Genomic DNA, 18,895 nt, shown 5'->3' on the forward strand with positions numbered 1-18,895 from the left:
CCAGTGGTGTCATACAAGGACTTCAATTTAGCTCATGATTCTGTGGGTTGTTTGGGCAGTTCATCTGGTTTAGGCTGGCTTGCTGATTTCTGACTGGCTTGCTCATGCATTTGTGGTGAGATGGCAGGTCAGCTGGGGGCTGGGTGATCTAAGATGGTCTTACTCTCATGTCCGGCATTTGACAGGCTGTCGGCTGGAGCTAGGGTGTCTGAGTTCTCTGCCTCATAACCTCCCATTATTCGGCAGGCTAGGCTAGGCTGATCCATGTACTGGCAGTACAGGGGTCCTAACGGGAGCAAGAGAGCAAGCCCCAGACTGCAAGTCCTTTTCAAATTTCTTCTGTGGCACAAAACACATAATGTGGCCAAGCCAGATTCAGGAGGTAGGGAAATAGACCATTTCTTGATAGAAGGATCTCAAACATCACATTGTAAAAACATGGATGCAGGGAAGGGAAGAATCTGTGGCCATTTTACATTTTTACAAATGTACCCCATCTTCTAGGTGAAGATGGAAACATCAGGTGTCACCTCTTTAAAGCAGAAGGTCCACTGAGAGGAAAGGAAAAAGTGGTAGAATATAAAGGAGTATGTTTTGCTACTTCGAATGTCAGAGTTTGAAGGAGCCTCAAGCACCCAGCTTCCTCAGTGCTTGAGTATTCTCTTTCCAGCCAAGTGGTCATATTACTCTGGCTCCAACAGCCTCACAAAGAGTGGTCCATTCCATCGGTGGTCAGCATTGCTAATTAGAAATTTATGTCTGCAGGTAACTTTATCCCACTGATGCTATTCTGCCCTCAGAGTCACAGAAAACATGTCTAATTGCTTTACAATATAACACCTCTAAAACTCTAATATAAAGTCTTCTTTTGCCAGTCTAAATATTCTTATTCACTACTCATACATGGTCACAATCATGAGGTTACATGTGAAGGTACTTTGCAAACTGAAGTTCTATGTGTGTCTTAGGGATTATTCTTATTTTGGTTTTCTTTTTCTTTTTTTTTTTAATTCAAGAGAGACAGAGCGAGAGAGAAAGGCAGAGGGAGAAGCAGGCTCCCAAGGAGCAGGGAGCCCGATGCGGGACTCGATCCCAGGACCCTGAGATCCTGACCTGAGCCGAAGGCAGACGCTTAACCATCTGAGCCACCCAGGCGCCCCTTATTTTGGTTTTCAAACATTTTAGCATTCTCACTTTTCTCCTTGGCTAATCTCTACCTCATAGATGCTCCTCCTGAAATACAGACTCAGAATTTATTCACAGTTCCCCAAGTGGTGTTTATTTAATACTGAAGAGAGACCATCACCTCCCTTATCCTGTTTTTTTTTTTTTTAAACATAAAACAAACTTTGTACCTGAAATGTATTTAACTTAAAACATTTGCTTCAGACAATTGTTAAAGATAGTCAGGACTTTTTGGATCCACCCTCTGATCCCGAATATTTTCCTGCAAGCTTCCTGCCACCTTTCATTTATATATAAGCATGTCACATATATCTTTATCCAAATTACTAATAATTTTGAGTAACACAGAGTCAAGGATAGAGCTCTTCTGCACATTTCTAGAGATTTTTCTCTAGGTGGTTATCTCTTTGTCAGCATTCTTTGGATAATGGTGTTCTTTCCATGTTAGTTAGAAATCCACCAAACTAGAAAGTCAAAATTAATAGCGGTTTAACATTTTTGAACTGCAGAATCCTTTGCTTAAGTGAAATGTTACATGGAAGAGCAATAAAGCAGAACTGCTCTGGAGCTACTGTCCTGGAACTGTCCTGGAGCTACTGGGCAGCTAGGAGATCTCTACCCCTGGGGTAGGATTCTATGGACTCTAATTTGGAAATCATGTTTCTCCACTCAGGTTTGTGGCCTTCTACTTGGGTACATCATTTCTTAATGTATTGTAGTCCCACACTTATTATTTGAAGGGTTTCTTGTGAATTAGTGGTGACCTTCCCAACCCCAGGTCCATTCAATGCTATAGACCCTGTCCTCAGACAAAGGTGATAAAAAGCTGATTTTCAGTCTTTATGACTTTGGAGTCAGAGGATTCCCAAGCACAAAAGAAATACCTGTGATTTCAGTAGGGTGCACAATCTGACATTAAGGAATTATTAAATGCCCCATGACACTGAACTATTATTCTCCAGCCTTGTCACTATAATGACCCACTCCACAACAATTTCAATTCAGCCTTCTGGAATAGTTATTTAAATAGGATTTTTTTCTCTCTCTTTCTTCTAGGAATTTTTTAAAGTTTTAAAAATTTTATTAAGTTTTTAAAATTTTAATTCCAGGATAGTTAATATACAGTGTTATATTAGTTTCACGTCTCTTTGATTTTAATTATACCTTATTTTTAAATTTTAAAGGAAATCAGAGAGGGAGACAAACCATGGGAGACCCCTGACTCCCCCCGGGAAGCAAACCTAGGGTTGCAGAAGGGAGGGAGGAGGGGGGATAGGGTAACTGGGTGTTGGGCATTAAGGAGGGCACGTGATGTGATGAGCTCTGGGTGTTATATGCAACTAATGAATCACTGAACATTACATAAAAAAACTAATGATGTACTATATGTTGGCTAATAGAACTTAAATTAAAAAATAAATAAAATATTCTTTTGAAAGAAAAAATACATTTATTTTTTAGTAATTTTAATATTTAATAGACTTTTTTTGCTGCAGTTTTAGGTTACCAAATAAATGAGCAGATAGTAGAGTGAATGGCTGAAGTGAATAACATTTTTAAAAAGCAACTACTATCATGAACATGGCAAATTTGACAATTGCTATTTCAGTGCTTAGTGGTTAAGTCACTATGTGTGCTCATTTCAGCTCCCTTTTCTGATTTATCTACAAACACACACACACACACACATACACACACACACACTAACAAGGAAACAATTCCTACCTCCTACTTACCTTCATTGAAATTCTGTATAAAATCAAGAGCGTGTTTAATCATTTTTCTCATTTGATCCAAAATATCAGCTCTCAGAACCCCTTGAGGCTGGGGACCAACTTCTATACCTCGGTACAAAAGGGGAAATCGTCACATTTATAAAACAAGTATTATAATATATTATAAAATTGAACATTTTAATGTATAAAGATCTATAATACCACCATTAAAATAATTTAAAGGGTAGACCATGTAGCATCATGGAAAATATTTGAGACAATGTTAGGCAAAAAATAAAAGCAGAACATTTGCATGTACATGTTATAAGCATAATGAATCAAGACTGGGAGAAAACATGGAAAATATCAAAGAGTGATATTAGAGTAGTAAAATCTTGGGGTCATTTTTCTTTAAATTTCCTTCAATATTGTCGAAGTATTTAAATATCATAATATAGTAAATGGAGTAGAAAAATTTATATTGACAAAATAATAGGTGGCCACAAAGAGAAACTGTCATAGACCTAATATTTAGTTTTGACAGGAAGAAAGTCATCCATTTAAGTCACAGAAATCTAGAGCCATGGCGGTTAAGTCAACATGACAATATATGTGACCCTAGAGCAACATTCTTGCCCTTAACGTAACAACCCATCCTGACATGATAGTGCGATAGTTTTCATTTTCTTTAGAATAAATTTGTATTTATTTCTTTTCACACCAGTGCCAATCCACCCTCACACCTACAAAATACTCTCTAAACCAAATATCTAGTCACTTCCCCCCTGTTCCAGTATCCCATACAGTTATCCCTCCAATCCTTACCTCCTCCACTTTTAAACCATTTACCAAGTATAATACCATCTATTCTCTTCCAGCCAATTTATATGCATTCATATACATTCTTTTTCGTCCATTCTATTTTCACCCACTTCTCTTATTTCTTGATTTACAAAATCCTTCTGTATTTAATCTACATTTTTTATTTCTTTTGCTTAGCTTTCTTGTATACACGTTTGGACATATATTTAAGTATGTGGTATAATACGTGTGGCTGAGGTAAGCATCTTGTGTATAAATGATTTGTACAGACGTGTGAAACATGTTCAAGGATATGTCTACATGGGTATTGTGGAAGACATTTTTGGCTGCCTATCCAAAAGCCATTCCACCGTCCTCCTTGCTAACAGAGTCCTGATTTTGGACTTCCAGGTAAGGGAACTTTTCTCTGGCTCAGGTGTAAATGTGGAATAATAAAAGTTATCAGAGTACTCCCATTACCTAGTGATTGATTTAAGAATGGATACGTGGCCCAGTTCTGACCAAGTGGTTATAACAGAAGGTCTGCGGGGGAGTTCCTAAGAATTTTCTTTCACCCACTAGCTATTGTCTTGTTGGCATATGATGCTTAAAATTACAGTGGACATCTTGCGGCCATGGGACTGCTAAAAAAAATGCTAAAGATGGTACACTAGAAAGATAAGAAGAACCTGGCCCCTCATGATGCTGTTGAGCTGTTAATGTAAAATAATAAATTTATCCTATTGTTTAAGCCATTTGAGCTTCTTGCAGCCAAAAAAATATTCTACATATTCTTGTTTTGGGGGCAGATGGAAGGTGGGGTGTGGGCAGTCCTATGTGGAGAGCAGCTATGATGGCTAGGAGTGGGTGTTTGACCCAGAAGAGTCAGTTATTGAAGGGTTTTTTCCTTTCTTTCTTTCTTTCTTTCTTTCTTTTTTTTTTAAAGAGATAGAGAGCACAAGTAGACAGAGAGGCAGGCAGAGGGAGAGGGAGAAGCAGGCTCCCCGCGGAGCGGGGAGCTCGATGCGGGACTCCATCCCAGGACCCCGGGATCGTGACCTGAGCCGAAGGCAGCCGATTAACCAACTGAGCCACCCAGGCGCCCAGGGTTTTTTCCTTCCTGATTGTGAGTGGAAGATAATAGGGTGGCCTTATTTTCTAAACCAGCAATTAACCTTGACACAAGATCCTGTGTCAGAGAAGAATGTTTAAATTTGTAGAAAATGGCCATGGCATAGTCCTAAGTGGAGCTGAAGAAGTAATGGTCATAAAATTAAATCTTCTGAGTCTAAAGTGAGGCCATGGTCAATCTGAGACAGTTAGTAGAAAATTCTGTCTAGTTTCTCTTCTGTGTGCGGGGAGTCTGCTTCTCCCTCTCCTTTTGCCCCTCCCCTTGCTAGTGCTCTCTCTCCCCCTCCAAATAAATAAATAAAATCTTCTTAAAAAATAAAATAAAATGTTGAGTTGGAGATAGTTTCTCTCTGATCTTAAGTGTTTTTTCCCTCAATGAGTGGATGGTATAAAAATATTCCAAAGAGCAAAGTTGCAAGGAGAACATATAATATTTCTAATTATTTATGATGATCTTAATACTCTCTCATATTGAAATGTTTGAAAGATTTAGCTCTATTTTTTTAGGGCCAAACATATTGGTAGATATTAATTCTAGCTAAGAGCAGCATTGTCCCATAAACATCATAGACCAAGATTGCTTTTTCAAAGTGTGGAAATCTTTTTATTTATTTGGTGTCCCAGAGAAATGAGATCTCTATCCTTTATTGTTAAGCATTTGGTTTGTTTCAAATAATTACCTATACTTGGATATTTAGCCTGGCCCAAGAGATCCCTGATTTTGCATCAAATTATCAACAACTGAAAAACCAAGATAACTTTAAATTTGCTTACATTGTTTGGCAACTTGTTTTTAAATTAAATTGCTCTTGGTTAGGGGTGCCTGGGTGGCTCAGTCGTTAAGCGTCTGCCTTCAGCTCAGGTCATGAACTCAGGGTCCTGGGAGGCTCAGGTCATGATCTCAGGGTCCTGGGATTGAGCCCCTCATCGGGAGCCCTGCTTGGCTGAAAGCCTGCTTCTCCCTCTCCCTCTCCCACTTCCCTGCTTGTGTTCCCTCTCTCCCTGTGTCTCTCTCTGTCAAATAAATAAATAAAATCTTAAAAAAAAAATAAATTGCTCTTGGTTAAAACCATCTGAGATCTAACAAAAAAGGATTTTAAGTTATGACAGCAATTTTAATGATTATAGTATATCTGCAAACAATTATGTTAGTAGGTCACTCAGGAAGACAGTGGAATATAGAAAAAAGAGACTGTCTGAGTGTGCAAGCCTCCATATTGGAAGTTGCTAGAAGGTAAAGATGAATTCACAGCCTAGTAACATTCAGGGCAAATAAGTGAATGGATAGCAAACTATTTATGGGAGACATGAATGCAAAGCAAGTGCTAAGAGGAATGTTAAGAGAAGATTTTTCATGGGTCTTTTGTGTTTCTGCATGTCTTGCCAGCAAGACACTGACTGCCTTAGTTCCAGATTATTTTTCAAGAATGTTTGTATAGTCAACAGTCTTGGAAGATGGAGATGATCTCTTTCTAGACACAAAAGGTAGGCATGTTTACTGCTCATTATAAAAGATTCAAGTTCCCTCAGCTCACTGTTTCTCTCCTGGAATGCAGAAAGCTGCTCAATGAAATTGAGGAAATTTGGTATAATTAGAGCCTGTCTGGAGTTAGTTTGCTTATTAATTGACAGTTATAAGCCATAATGATAAGCAAGGTAGCTATAAATATTCTTCAAAAAATAATTTTCTCAGAGTTTCACCTAGGACATATTTTGTGCAGTTGTGACAATGGAAATTATGACTTACCAACAGGATACTTGGCTATGGAACGAGTGGTTGCATATTTGAGGGAAGGATGTTCAATAAGATAAACATAGCAGGGCAATGGAGCCAAAGAAGTCTGAAAAGAATTTAAAACATCTTTCTTATTATGTAAAGACCATATGCTTTTTTCTCTTTGCTACTAGAGGGTCAATAATGCCTTCAATATGTTCTACAACATCAGCTAAGATTAGAAAGACAGCTTTATGAAATACTCCAAGATTCAGTGTTATTATTATAGCTTTGAAAACACACCAATGAATTACATATAAAATTGAATTCTGCATAGCTTTCTGGGTAGAAGGTACATCAAACAATTCTCCAAGACCATGATCAAAGAACATGAAATAATTTTTCCTTCTGGATGGATTTGGTTATTTTTGTTTTCACCCCTGGTTACAGTTACTATTTAGCTTCAGATTGGTCACATAAAGAATTCTGTTTCCACCCCTACAGTCCAGGTCTGTGCAGACATTAGGTGACTTCCCCCACCTCCACTTATCTGAATGAGAATTCAAGATATGCCTCCAGGTTTTGGTGACAATGTCAGCCATGCTGCTTCTATGCCTGGCAAACAGAGCATTTGGCTCTCCCTTCAATGAGCAACAAAAAAATTGCTGCATTATGATCTCCCACCAGAACTACTATCTAGTTATTACCAAAAACTCAAGGGAAACAAAAATAACAATTATTCTTTACTATATGCTAGGTATGAGGCTAAATGCTTTAAATACTTTATCTCATTTAAGGCTTCTAACAGCCATATGGGTAAGTGTTGCTCTTACGCCAATTTCATACAACAAGGGAAGCAGGGTTTTGGGAGTGGGCTATCTTGTCCAAGGTTAGTGAGTGAGAAAGCAAGGATTATAAACCTAGGTTCTCCTGGCTACATGGGTCAAACTCTTTTCACTAGATCATACTATCCCTCTGGAAGGAAGAGCATCTATTACACAGAAATAAACATATAGTTTATTATTTGTGGTTTTGCTTGGTTGTTACTTTCTAGCAACTGTTTCTCTAGCTATAGGCACTGGATTGCTGAATTTTTCATCCTGGAAATTTCTTAGCCTTAAAATGATTAGTTTTATCAAGTACTGGAAGAACAGATGTGTGTTGGGGTATCTGAATTAAATGCAGACAAGGGCAGAACTAAAAAGAGCCACTCCTTCCATCACTGGCCTTTAGTCAACATTAAATGACTATTTCTTGAGCTTCCTAAAACTAGAATTGAGCTACTTCAACCACACCATTTTAAATTTACCAAATAGCCTATGGTTTGGTGGCTGTCTGGATAAAAGATTTATAATTTTATAGACAAGTATCCACAACTGTCTCATTATTTTATTCACTGTCTTTATTTTTTAAATTTTATTATGTTATGTTAATCACCATACATTACATCATTAGTTTTTGATGTAGTGTTCCACGATTCATTGTCTGCGTATAACACCCAGTGCTCCAGGCAGTACGTGCCCTCTTTAATACCCATCACCAGGCTAATCCATCCCCCCACCCCCCTCCCCTCTAGAACCCTCAGTTTGTTTCTCAGAGTCCATAGTCTCTCATGGTTTGTCTCCCCCTCCGATTCCTCTCCTTCAATTCTCCCTTCCTACTATCTTCTTCTTCTTTTTTTTTTTTTTTAACATATAATGTATTATTTGTTTCAGACGTACAGGTCTGTGATTCAACAGCCTTACACAATTCACAGCGCTCACCATAGCACATACCCTCCCCAATGTCTCTCATCCAGCCACCCCCCACCACTCCAGCAACCCTCAGTTTATTTCCGGAGATTAAGAATTCCTCTTATTAGTGAGGACATATGATACATGTCTTTCTCTGATTGACTTATTTCACTATTCACTGTCTTTATTATTTTACTCATTTCCTCACCTTTTTTCCTGCCTGTCAACACTGCCTCTATTCTGGTGCCCTTCCCACTCCCTCATCTCTCTTGGACACTCCCTCATCTCCTGACCCTTTTCTGGTTGTCTTACACCTATAATTGACTTAAAAGTACAGGAACTAGGCTAACTTATAAATTAATAACATTGACATTACCTTAATATAATGAAACATCTGAATTAAAAAGTCATTCCTGGAATCTTCAAGAATAAGAGTGCATCCCATGTTAGAAGTAGTGTTGTGAAGGTCAAAAATAACGTCATAGGAATCTTCATTGTCTTTTGGGCCAAATAAATGATTTATTTCTTGAGCCCTTCTCACTTCATATGGCAAATCCTTTGACATGGTTTTGCTGTTATTAGCAGAAATAAAAAGATTAACAACATCTGTGGCTAAGATAACATAAATGTATAATAAGAACACAGTGTATAAGGAACGAGTTGCCAAATCTTTAATATGAAAAATCTGTAAGGGAAGAGGAAACTTATTTGAAAACTTCATAAATAAAAAATTCCTTTTTTTTTTCTCCATTTGATTTTATGTAATGGTGCATTGGTATGCTCACAAGCCATAGTTCATTTATGTGGCTGATCCCAGAAAGGACATTTCAAACAGAATTTACCATTTGACTTCAATGTTGAGCAAAATTTATTCATTAATTTAATCAAGTTTTTTAAAAGTTATGTACACTGGGCTATTTTATGGGGCTAGACCATCAAACACACACATAAATTTTTTTTGTCCTCTAGCCAATTTTCTAGTGCACAAAAATAGTCAAACTTAGGTGATCATGTTATCTAATTAGGGATTCTAATTGAGATCAGGGAACAACTAGTGGTCCAGGGCAAGCTTTACAAAGTCTGTAAACTCTGAAGAAAACACAAAATTTTGCAGGTATTTGCATATGTTGTTTTTTTTTTTTTTTTTTTCAGATAAGTTTTTTTTTTTTTTAATTGAATTCTCATATGAGTCTCTATCTCCCCTTACTCTTTAGGATACATTTTTTTTCTTACTGTACATGATGACGATTTAAGTTTATTTTTCCTCATTAAACAATGGTTTAATTCAATCACTTCTCTATAATTCCATCTATATCTGTTCCCTGACTATTTTTGTTAGTATCTTCAAGGGACCTACAGTTTGAACCTGGGTAATTCCTGCCTGAAATGCAATCAAGAAGGTGGAGCAGCCATTTTTGACCATAAAGCAAAACTATGAGGACAAAATTTACATATACTAAGGATGGTGCAGTGGGAAGACAGAAGAGACCTGTCACACTAATGATGTTATTGAACCCCTGCAACCAGCCCTGGACTGCCAACCTCTGCACTTATTTGTGAAAAAGAAAACATTTATTTAAGCCACTGTTTTCAGATTTTTATCATATGCAACCAAACATAATTCCTAATGGATAGATAAGCATTTTATTTTTTTAAGATTTATTTATTTATTTTAGAGGGGAGGGAGGGGCAGAGGGAGAGGGAAAGAGAGAATCTCGAGCAGACTCCCCACTGAGCATGGAGCCTGATGTGGGGCTCGATTCCAGAACCCTGAGATCATGACTTAAGCCAAGATCAAGAGTCAGCCACCCAACCAACTGAGCCACCCAGATATGTTTCCTCTACCCCCAACTGATTTGCTTCTAATTCTCCCTCATGTGAATAAATGGCGTCACTAGCCACCCAGTTGCTCAGAGCCTAGGGTTGGAGTCCTTAAAGATAATGAACACTTTGCATTTTCATGCCTGGAGTCCAGGTCTCATAGGAGGAGTCCCAAGGGATGAAGCTGAAACAATAGGTAGGGACAAGATCCTAAAAGGCACAGCAGCAATACTAAGTTACTTAAATCTATGCTGGATAGGAGATTTTTGAAGAATTTTCAGCTGGGGACAGACATGATAAGATTTGCCTGTTAGGATGATCCCTATGGCTGCTACAGAGGGTCAATGGCAGAAAGGAATGGAGTAGGGGTAGATGCAGAGATTCTTTAGGAGGGTACTCTAACTGTCCACAGAAGAAATAAACTAAGGAAGTGAAAATGCAGAGGAAGATTGGATTTGCAAAATATTCAATACTTGAATAAAGGGGAAGATTTTGTGACTTACTAGACATGGGGCTTGAGGAACAGGAAAGGTTCTAAGTTGATTTCCATAGGGGATTTGGTGGATAATGGTGACATCACTGAGAGGGTGAATACAGGAAAAGGAACAGATTTGGGAGAAGGAAGACCAGAGAAGGTAATTAACTTATCTATCTTATAAGTTTCATAACCACCCTGAGAGAGAACTGTCTAACCTCTGAAGAGTGTCAAAGTATAAGAACTAGGAAATGAATTTAATTTAAAAGACTGCTCTCATTGAAAATGCATACTATTGAGTGGTCATAATAAGAAGACTCACCCCAGTCCATTTCAGAGTTATCTGAGAAGTTAACATGCTGACTAAAAGTTATTCTTCAACAAATTCTTGTAATGTAAGAGTTAGTTGAAAGCTATTTTAGGTGACTAGATAAACCTTAATTGTATCAACATAAGCTCAGTCATGAAGATAAAGCATTCCTGAAATTAAAATGTATACTAGTAAAAATAGGATTTGATTCACAAAACATAACTAATTATAATTTTCCCTAGAAAACATCTATTTCATAAAGTGAGGCGTATTTGTACTAAAAGTAGTAATCATCTTTTGATTGGCTGTGAGATTAAATTTAAGAAACTCTAAACTGAAGTTAGTCTTTATTAGAAAATGAGTACATAAATCAGTGCTGTGTTAGTTGTTCCTTTGCATGTCTTCTATCTTAGTCGTCTTCCAACTTGTTGCAGGCAGAAACCATTTTGTACATAGCTTTGTACTCCCACAGTGCCTGACACAGTGCCCCGTGAAGAAGTGTTTACTGTTGGTGGGAATGCAAGCTGGTGCAGCCACTCTGGAAAACTGTATGGAGGTTCCTCAAAAAGTTGAAAATAGAGCTACCATATGATCCAGCAATTGCACTATTGGGTATTTACCCCAAAGATACAAATGTAGGGATCCGAAAGGGTACGTGCACCCCGATGTTTATAGCAGCAATGTCCACAATAGCCAAACTGTGGAAAGAGCCAAGATGTCCTTCAACAGATGAATGGATAAAGAAGATGTGGTATGTATATACAATGGAATATTATGCAGCCATCAAAAGGAATGAGATCTTGCCATTTGCAACGACGTGGATGGAACTGGAGGGTATTATGTTGAGTGAAATAAGTCAAACAGAGAAAGACATGTATCATATGATCTCACTGATATGAGGAATTCTTAATTGCAGGAAACAAACTGAGGGTTGCTGGAGTGGGGGGTGGGGTGGGAGGGATGGGGTGACTGGGTGATAGACACTGGGGAGGGTATGTGCTCTGGTAAGCGCTGTGAATTGTGCAAGACTGTTGAATCTCAGATCTGTACCTCTGAAACAAATAATGCAATCTATGTTAAGAAAAAAAAAAGAAGAAGAAGGTAGCGGGAGGGGAAGAATGAAGCAGGGGAAATCGGAGGGGTAGACGAACCATGAGAGATGATGGACTCTGAAAAACAAACTGAGGGTTCTAGAGGGGAGGGGGGTGGGAGGATGGGTTAGCCTGGTGGTGGGTATTGAGGAGGGCCCATTCTGCACGGAGCACTGGGTGTTATGCACAAACAATGAATCATGGAACACTTCATCTAAAACTAATGATGTAATGTATGGGGATTAACATAAGAATAAAAAAAGTGTTTAATAATATTTTTAGATAAATAAAAGAAAGTAGTAAAAAGCAAATACTAAGAAGCCTATATATCTACACTAGGAGCTACAAAGATGTAAACATAGGAAACAATTAATATTATTTATATTATGTGTTATATTATGTATTATAATTAATACCTAGAGTGTTACTATTGCATACATTGTGTGCAATATATTATAAACCAGTTGCAAGTTAAATTCAGAACATGCAGGTGAAGTGTCTTTATCTCTCAGCGATCCACCACTGAAGCCAGTACATCTACTCCTCTTTCACAGGGTGGCCTGATTTTTTTGATGAATATTTTTTTGAAAATATTCACATTTTTTGTTAAAAAAATATTAATTGAAACATTACAATTTTCTTGACTAGAACTTTATGTACTACCATAAATGCAGTTGCATGAACACATAGTAGTGAACCACCTAGAAAGCTAACAAATATGTATGCAAGCATAGTGGCCAAACACAATAAATTTTAAGACCATTAAATCTGTTTCTTTAAATATAGGATTTAAAAATAAAAAACCTTGTTATTTATTGTCTCAGTCTATACAGAATGCATTTAAAAAGAAAATCAGTTAAGAATAGTCTGATGCTTTAAAAAGTTTATAAGAGAGCATGTGAATGCCCAGTTTAGGTGACTGAGAAATTCATAGTAGAGTATAATTAAAAGTGAAAGTGATCTTATTCACAACAGTGATCATATGTACGGATTTGTATATCATGCACTACACATACATGTTCTCTCACACATACCACTTTTCACACACACACACACACACCCATACGTGCACCCATGCATACAACACAAAATGTAGTCTTACCCAAGATTTTCAGAGTCAAAAACTCGATTCAGGTCACAGTCAATATATCTGGTACACTTCTTCACTGCTCTTGGGTTGGTAATAAATGGTTTTACTTCCAGCCCTGTTCTCTGAATCTCAGCGCCATTCTCCAGCCAGTGCTTAACTAGAAATACTCCTGTTAACTCATTCCCATGAGTTCCTCCAAAGATAGCAACCTTTTTTATAGGATCTTCAGTAACATGACAAGAAGTCATTTTTATCAAGAAGTTTTATCTGATTTCTGCAGTTCAGAAAAGAGGAGATCAAATAAAAATTTCTTTTAAAAAGTTTAGAAATTTAAATTTAAATGAGACTTTAACCAAGGTGCAAAGTGCAGAGTTCTCTTGAGTGGATTGTAATTTAATATTCTGTTACAAGTTCTGAGCCCTGTTTATTATAGGGACACTCCCTTCTTTAGCCCTGCCCTTTACCATATTTGGATTAAAATATGCAGAGATGAACTAGATACAGCTGTTTAACTTCTTACTCCCTCACATGGTCAGTAGATCTAAATGCAATAATAAATTAGCATCTCATACTAATACAAAAATTCTGTTTTCCTTTCAGCTAGAACGTCACCTACTGGTGCTTCTAAGACTACTTGTAATGGTAAAAATAGTTTATACTTTTCTAATCCTCAAAAATATAAAAAATTTAAAAAACTATATAAAAATAAGGAAGTGGTTCATAATATGCATGCTATTATTTGATATTTATGTTTCTTTTCTGAAATGAGTTCAAATCCTTTTCATCACTGGAGGACATTTGAATCTCACCTCCAAAAACAGCCAAAGACAGATAGATCCTAAGAGACCTCCTGTGGAACCAGCATTGTTTCTTTCAGTAGCTTTTTCATGGTCAGAGACACGAGAACCAAGTAAATGATCCCTAGGACTTAGAAAGTTACTTTCAAGTATGCTTTAATTTCCTTCTGATGAAGTTTTTGATAATTCTGTCAATTTCTTTAGGAATCATCCTCACGTTTTGCCTTAATACTAAAGGAAAAGCAACTGGGGATAATTTTCAAGTCTTTGTAATGCTTGAAAATGTCTTGGGGCATGCTATATACACTAACCAAATTAAGAATTTATTATAATACACAGTCTGACTTACTGGCAGCACAGACTCTTCATTGGAATGTATTACTCAATAGGGGGCCTTACTAGGGGAAACTATCCAGAATACTAAGATGATTACATCCCTTTGGAAAAATGACTCTGAACAAAATCAGATTTGATTTCATGCTCAGTCATCCAGAAAGTCAAATATGTTCAAATACTGGAAATACTATGTACTAGTAATGTCAGATTGTTTGATAGGGGTACAAGAGTAATTCATTACAACCACAGAGTAGTTTCATTTATAACTAAATTTCCCACATGTTATCTCAGTTTATTCATATATTCACTTTCTAAGATACAGTAGGTTAGGTATTGACATTCCCATTGTAGTGCTAAAGGAAAAATCCCTCAGCTACCAGGAGAAAATTGGGCCTGGGACCCAGGTTTTCTGATTCTGAGCCCAGTGTTTTTTACAGAACAGGGTGCTTCCTGTTATTTTTGGACTTTCCCAAAGTTCTAATTTTGCTCTTTTGGAATTCACATAAACAGTTACTATAGTGTGCTCAGGAAACAAACAAGCATACAAACAAAACATATGTTAGAGAATATAAAATGTGAATGTTTCATAATATTTAATAAATTAATCCCTATGTTCTTCCTTTAAGAGATTATAATGCAGAGATAGAGAAAGCAAAATAATAAAATCCAAATTTACACATTAAAATTACTGTTCTAACCTAAGAAAAAGCCTCTGTAGCCTTTGATTTTCTATCCACATCAATGTACAGGGAACACTTCAGTGTAGAGATGCTGAAAACAAGCCTAAATGTAAACAAATGATAGTTGTATTGTTTGCTTTGGTTTTAAGAGTTGTAACTATGGTGAATTATTAACACTTGATTATGTTTTGTTTCTTTTCTGCTGATTGTGGTTAGTTCTGTTCTTTGCCCTAGTCTCTCTGGAAATGCTGCCTTGGTTATTTACTCGTAGCTGGCACAAATTACTTGCATTTCAAGGCTTGTTTTATGGAATTTTAACAGATCAGCACTTCGAAGCACATTTAACATTCATAAATAAAGTTTCCCTTACATGTCAAAATGAATAAATTTTTTGAGAGTTAATGAATTACAGCAATTCTGTCCTATACTTACCTTGTTTATTGTGTACAGAGTTTGTCTTCTGCGGAAAGCTTTATTAGAAAAAAGGAAAGCATTTCCTTAGAACTAGAGCAACAGAGGCTTTTCATACTCTTATACCAAGTTAACTTCCGAAAGATTTTTAACTCCCTGTTTCCCAAAGCATACCAAATTTTTGAGCCCTACAAAATCTACAAATTTTTATTAGTCTAATTCTTTCCTGAGAACTCAAAGAACTGATGGTATACAAAGTGGAACTGTTTCTAGTTATCACCATCTCACTATTAGGTTGAATATTTAATGTTCTGAAGCATTTAAAAGAATAAGCCTAATAATTTCCAGCACTACAAATGTTTTGTAGGGGTGGTGGTGCCTGATTTATTAGTAAAATAATGTAGTATAAAACATATTCTCCTAAAGGGAGAATAAATTTTTCATTGTCTTGGTCATCCAATAAATTCATGCAAAAAATTTTGTGGGAGACATATTTAAGATGTTGTTTACAAAATAGTATGACTGGGAGATAAGGAGGGTCTTCTTTCCAATATTACATATAAGGAAGGTATCTCATTCATAATGCGATTGTCCAGCAGTCATGTAATCAAACTACTCTATTTAATTTTTTTCCTTCCTTTGTGGCTCTCTTGCTGTGACGCATCCTGACCAACTTTCCAGATGAAAATATATCAATGTAGCCAGAACAAGATTGGGATAAAATAGGTAAGCTTATACACTGCTAGTAAAGATTCCACATTGATCATGTCTGCAGTCCTGACAGATGTACCACAGCATGTTGCTCATAGTGGATTTAAAGTATTTGGGGTTTTGTTGTTGTTGTTGTTTTTTAAGATTTTATTTATTTTGACAGAGAGAGACAGTGAGAGAGGGAACACAAGCAGGTGGAGTGGGAGAGGGAGAAGCAGGCTTCCTGCTGAGCAGAGACCCCAATGCGGGGCTTGATCCCAGGACCCTGGGATCATGACCTGAGCCAAACGCAGACGCTTAACTACTGAGCCACCCAGGCGCCCCTAAAGTATTTTTTTTTATTCTTATGTTAATCCCCATACATTACATCATTAGTTTTAGATGTAGTGTTCCATGATTCATTGTGCATAACACCCAGTGCTCCATGCAGAATGTGCCCTCCTCAATACCCATCACCAGGCTAACCCATCCTCCCACCCCCCTCCCCTCTAGAACCCTCAGTTTGTTTTTCAGAGTCCATCGTCTCTCATGGTTCGTCTAGCCCTCCGATTTCCCCTGCTTCATTCTTCCCCTCCTGCTACCTTCTTCTTTTTTTTTCTTAACATAGATTGCATTATTTGTTTCAGAGGTACAGATCTGAGATTCAACAGTCTTGCACAATTCACAGCACTTACCAGAGCACACACCCTCCCCAGTGTCCATCACCCAGTCACCCCATCCCTCCCACCCCCCACCACTCCAGCAACCCTCAGCTTGTTTCCTGCGATTAAGAATTCCTCATATCAGTGAGGTCATATGATACATGCCTTTCTCTGTTTGACTTATTTCGCTCAACATAATACCCTCCAGTTCCATCCACGTCGTTGCAAATGGCAAGATCTCATTCCTTTTGATGGCTGCATAATATTCCATTGTGTATATATACCACCTCTTCTTTATCCATTCATCTGTCGATGGACATCTTGGCTCTTTCCACAGTTTGGCTATTGTGGACATTGCTGCTATAAACATCGGGGTGCGTGTACCCTTTCGGATCCCTACTTTTGTATCTTTGGGGTAAATACCCAGTAGTGCAATTGCTGGATCATATGGTAGCTCTATTTTCAATAAAGTATTTGTTTTTAATGAGAAATCATTTTTGGTGTGTGTGTGTGTGTGTGTGTGTGTGTGTGTGTGTATCAGGTCAAAATCTGTTTCCCCAAAGCTTTTAGTCATATTTAAAAATCCCTTTTTGGAACCATGACAACTAACAAGTCTTTTTAGACATTTTATTGTGTGAAATCTTCTCTTATCCAGATTAAATGAAGACACAATTCCTTCAAACTTATTCCTTAGTTTGGCATTCATACTTATTTTCCTCCTTTTTTTTTTTAAGAGGGGGGAGGGGCAGAGGGAGAAGGAGGGAGAGACTCTTAAGGCAAGCTCCACACCTAGTGGGGCACCTGATGTGGTGCTCGATCTCACAACCCTGAGATCACGACCTGAGCCAAAGTCAGGAGTCCATCGCTTAACCGACTGAACCACCCAGGTGCCCCTCATTCTCCTTCTTTTGACTTAATCTTATAAAATTTGACCCTCCAACAATGCAAGGTTTAGGAGTGCTGACCTCCAAGCAGTTGAAAATCTCTGTATAACTTTTGATTCCCCAACAACTTAAATTGCTAATAGACTACTGTTGACTAGAAGCCTTACCAAGAGTCAATTAACACATTTTGCATATGTATTATATACTGTATCCTTACAATAAAGTAAGCTTGAGAAAAAAAAGTTACTAAGAAAATCGTGACAGAAAATACACGTACAGTACTGTACTCTAAAAAATCCATAGATCACTGGGCCTGCACAGTTCAAACCTGTGTTGTTCAAGGGTCAACTGTATTAATATGTCTCACGGCTTCACAGTCCTAGGCCTGTACTAATAACCTTCCCTCCATCTCTAGACCCTCTGCGTTTCTGTTCACCTATCCCCGTCTTCAAATGGTCAGAAGTTATAGTAACAAAAAAACACGTCTTGGACGCCACAGACAGAGCTAGGATTACTATTTCTGGCCTGTAGTAAATATTCGGTAAATAGCAGCTACTCTTGTCAAATAAAGGCTAACATTCACTAAACATTTACGGCGTGCCAGGCCTGTTCACTTTCCCTTCTAACACTTCGAGGGTAGTTGATCAGGCAGTCGTCGCCGTTTTACTGAGGAGGGAAAGTAGGTTGAGAGAAGGTAAAGAGCCTGCCCAAGGCCGGGGGCCAGGAAGCGACCGCCCGGCGCGGGAGGACCGGAGCCGCGGTCACCGCACCGCTGCGTTTCTCGTCGGCCTCAGGCGCGTCTTCTCTCCGCTGAGCGCACACAGCCCAGGCCCAGCCTTACCGGCCGCTCTGATTCGCAGGGCGCGCTTCTGAACCGGCCCGGCCCTCCCACTGAGGCCCCGCCAGGAGACTTAATTCCCAGCCCCGACCCGCAAGGTGAAGCTAGGCCTATGACCTGGTTTTGAGGCCTGTGGCCTTTGAATTATTCTCTTCTAGGTGAACTCCCAGCGTCTCACAAACTGACCTCTAGAACCTAAAAAATACGTGTGTTTCCAAGGGGGGAGGGGGGCAGGGAAGTGTTGGGCGGCCAGTCCTGGGTACGCCTCCGCAGTGAGCAGAAACAGGTTTGTCCCTAGCGCCGTTCCTGCGCCGCGTACTGCACAGCTGTGAACGGGAGGGCAGGTGCGTTAACGTTCTCGTTCCTGAGACAGGCGGCATGTGTCCTCCTCGCCGTCCACGGAGCGGACGACGCCATCGCGCCACTGACCCAAAGGTGGGTGGCCCCTGCGCCTGCGCAGTTGGAGGCGCGGGAGGCGGCGCGCCTGCGCAAAGCTCGACTTCTCGCGCTTTTTCGGAGGCCGGGAAGTAG

The 18,895-nt window shown here is 38.5% G+C and overlaps 1 protein-coding gene across 4 annotated transcripts in view; it reads right to left on the bottom strand.

Annotated features, from left to right (window-relative positions):
* The window catches only part of ASPA (aspartoacylase), a 28,957-nt gene extending 13,525 nt beyond the window's left edge, over window positions 1-15,432 (bottom strand). Inside the window, exons 1-5 of one of the 4 annotated variants that reach the window (XM_064583664.1) lie at window positions 15,312-15,432; window positions 13,079-13,340; window positions 8,656-8,851; window positions 6,580-6,673; window positions 2,922-3,029 (exon numbers count right to left, since the gene is read on the bottom strand). In XM_064583664.1, coding sequence (XP_064439734.1) covers window positions 2,922-3,029; window positions 6,580-6,673; window positions 8,656-8,851; window positions 13,079-13,314 — 634 coding nt within the window. In that variant the 5' untranslated portion in view covers window positions 13,315-13,340; window positions 15,312-15,432. Of the gene's footprint in view, window positions 1-2,921; window positions 3,030-6,579; window positions 6,674-8,655; window positions 8,852-13,078; window positions 13,543-15,311 lie in introns of those variants that run through there. The other 3 variants (XM_064583666.1, XM_064583665.1, XM_064583663.1) reach the window with 3 other exon arrangements.
* Window positions 15,433-18,895: the final 3,463 nt, after the last annotated feature.

This window comes from Mirounga angustirostris, unplaced genomic scaffold, assembly GCF_029215605.1.
Source record: "Mirounga angustirostris isolate CCGP_5_RB_7025 unplaced genomic scaffold, mMirAng1.0.hap1 SCAF_17, whole genome shotgun sequence".
NCBI lineage: Eukaryota > Metazoa > Chordata > Mammalia > Carnivora > Phocidae > Mirounga > Mirounga angustirostris.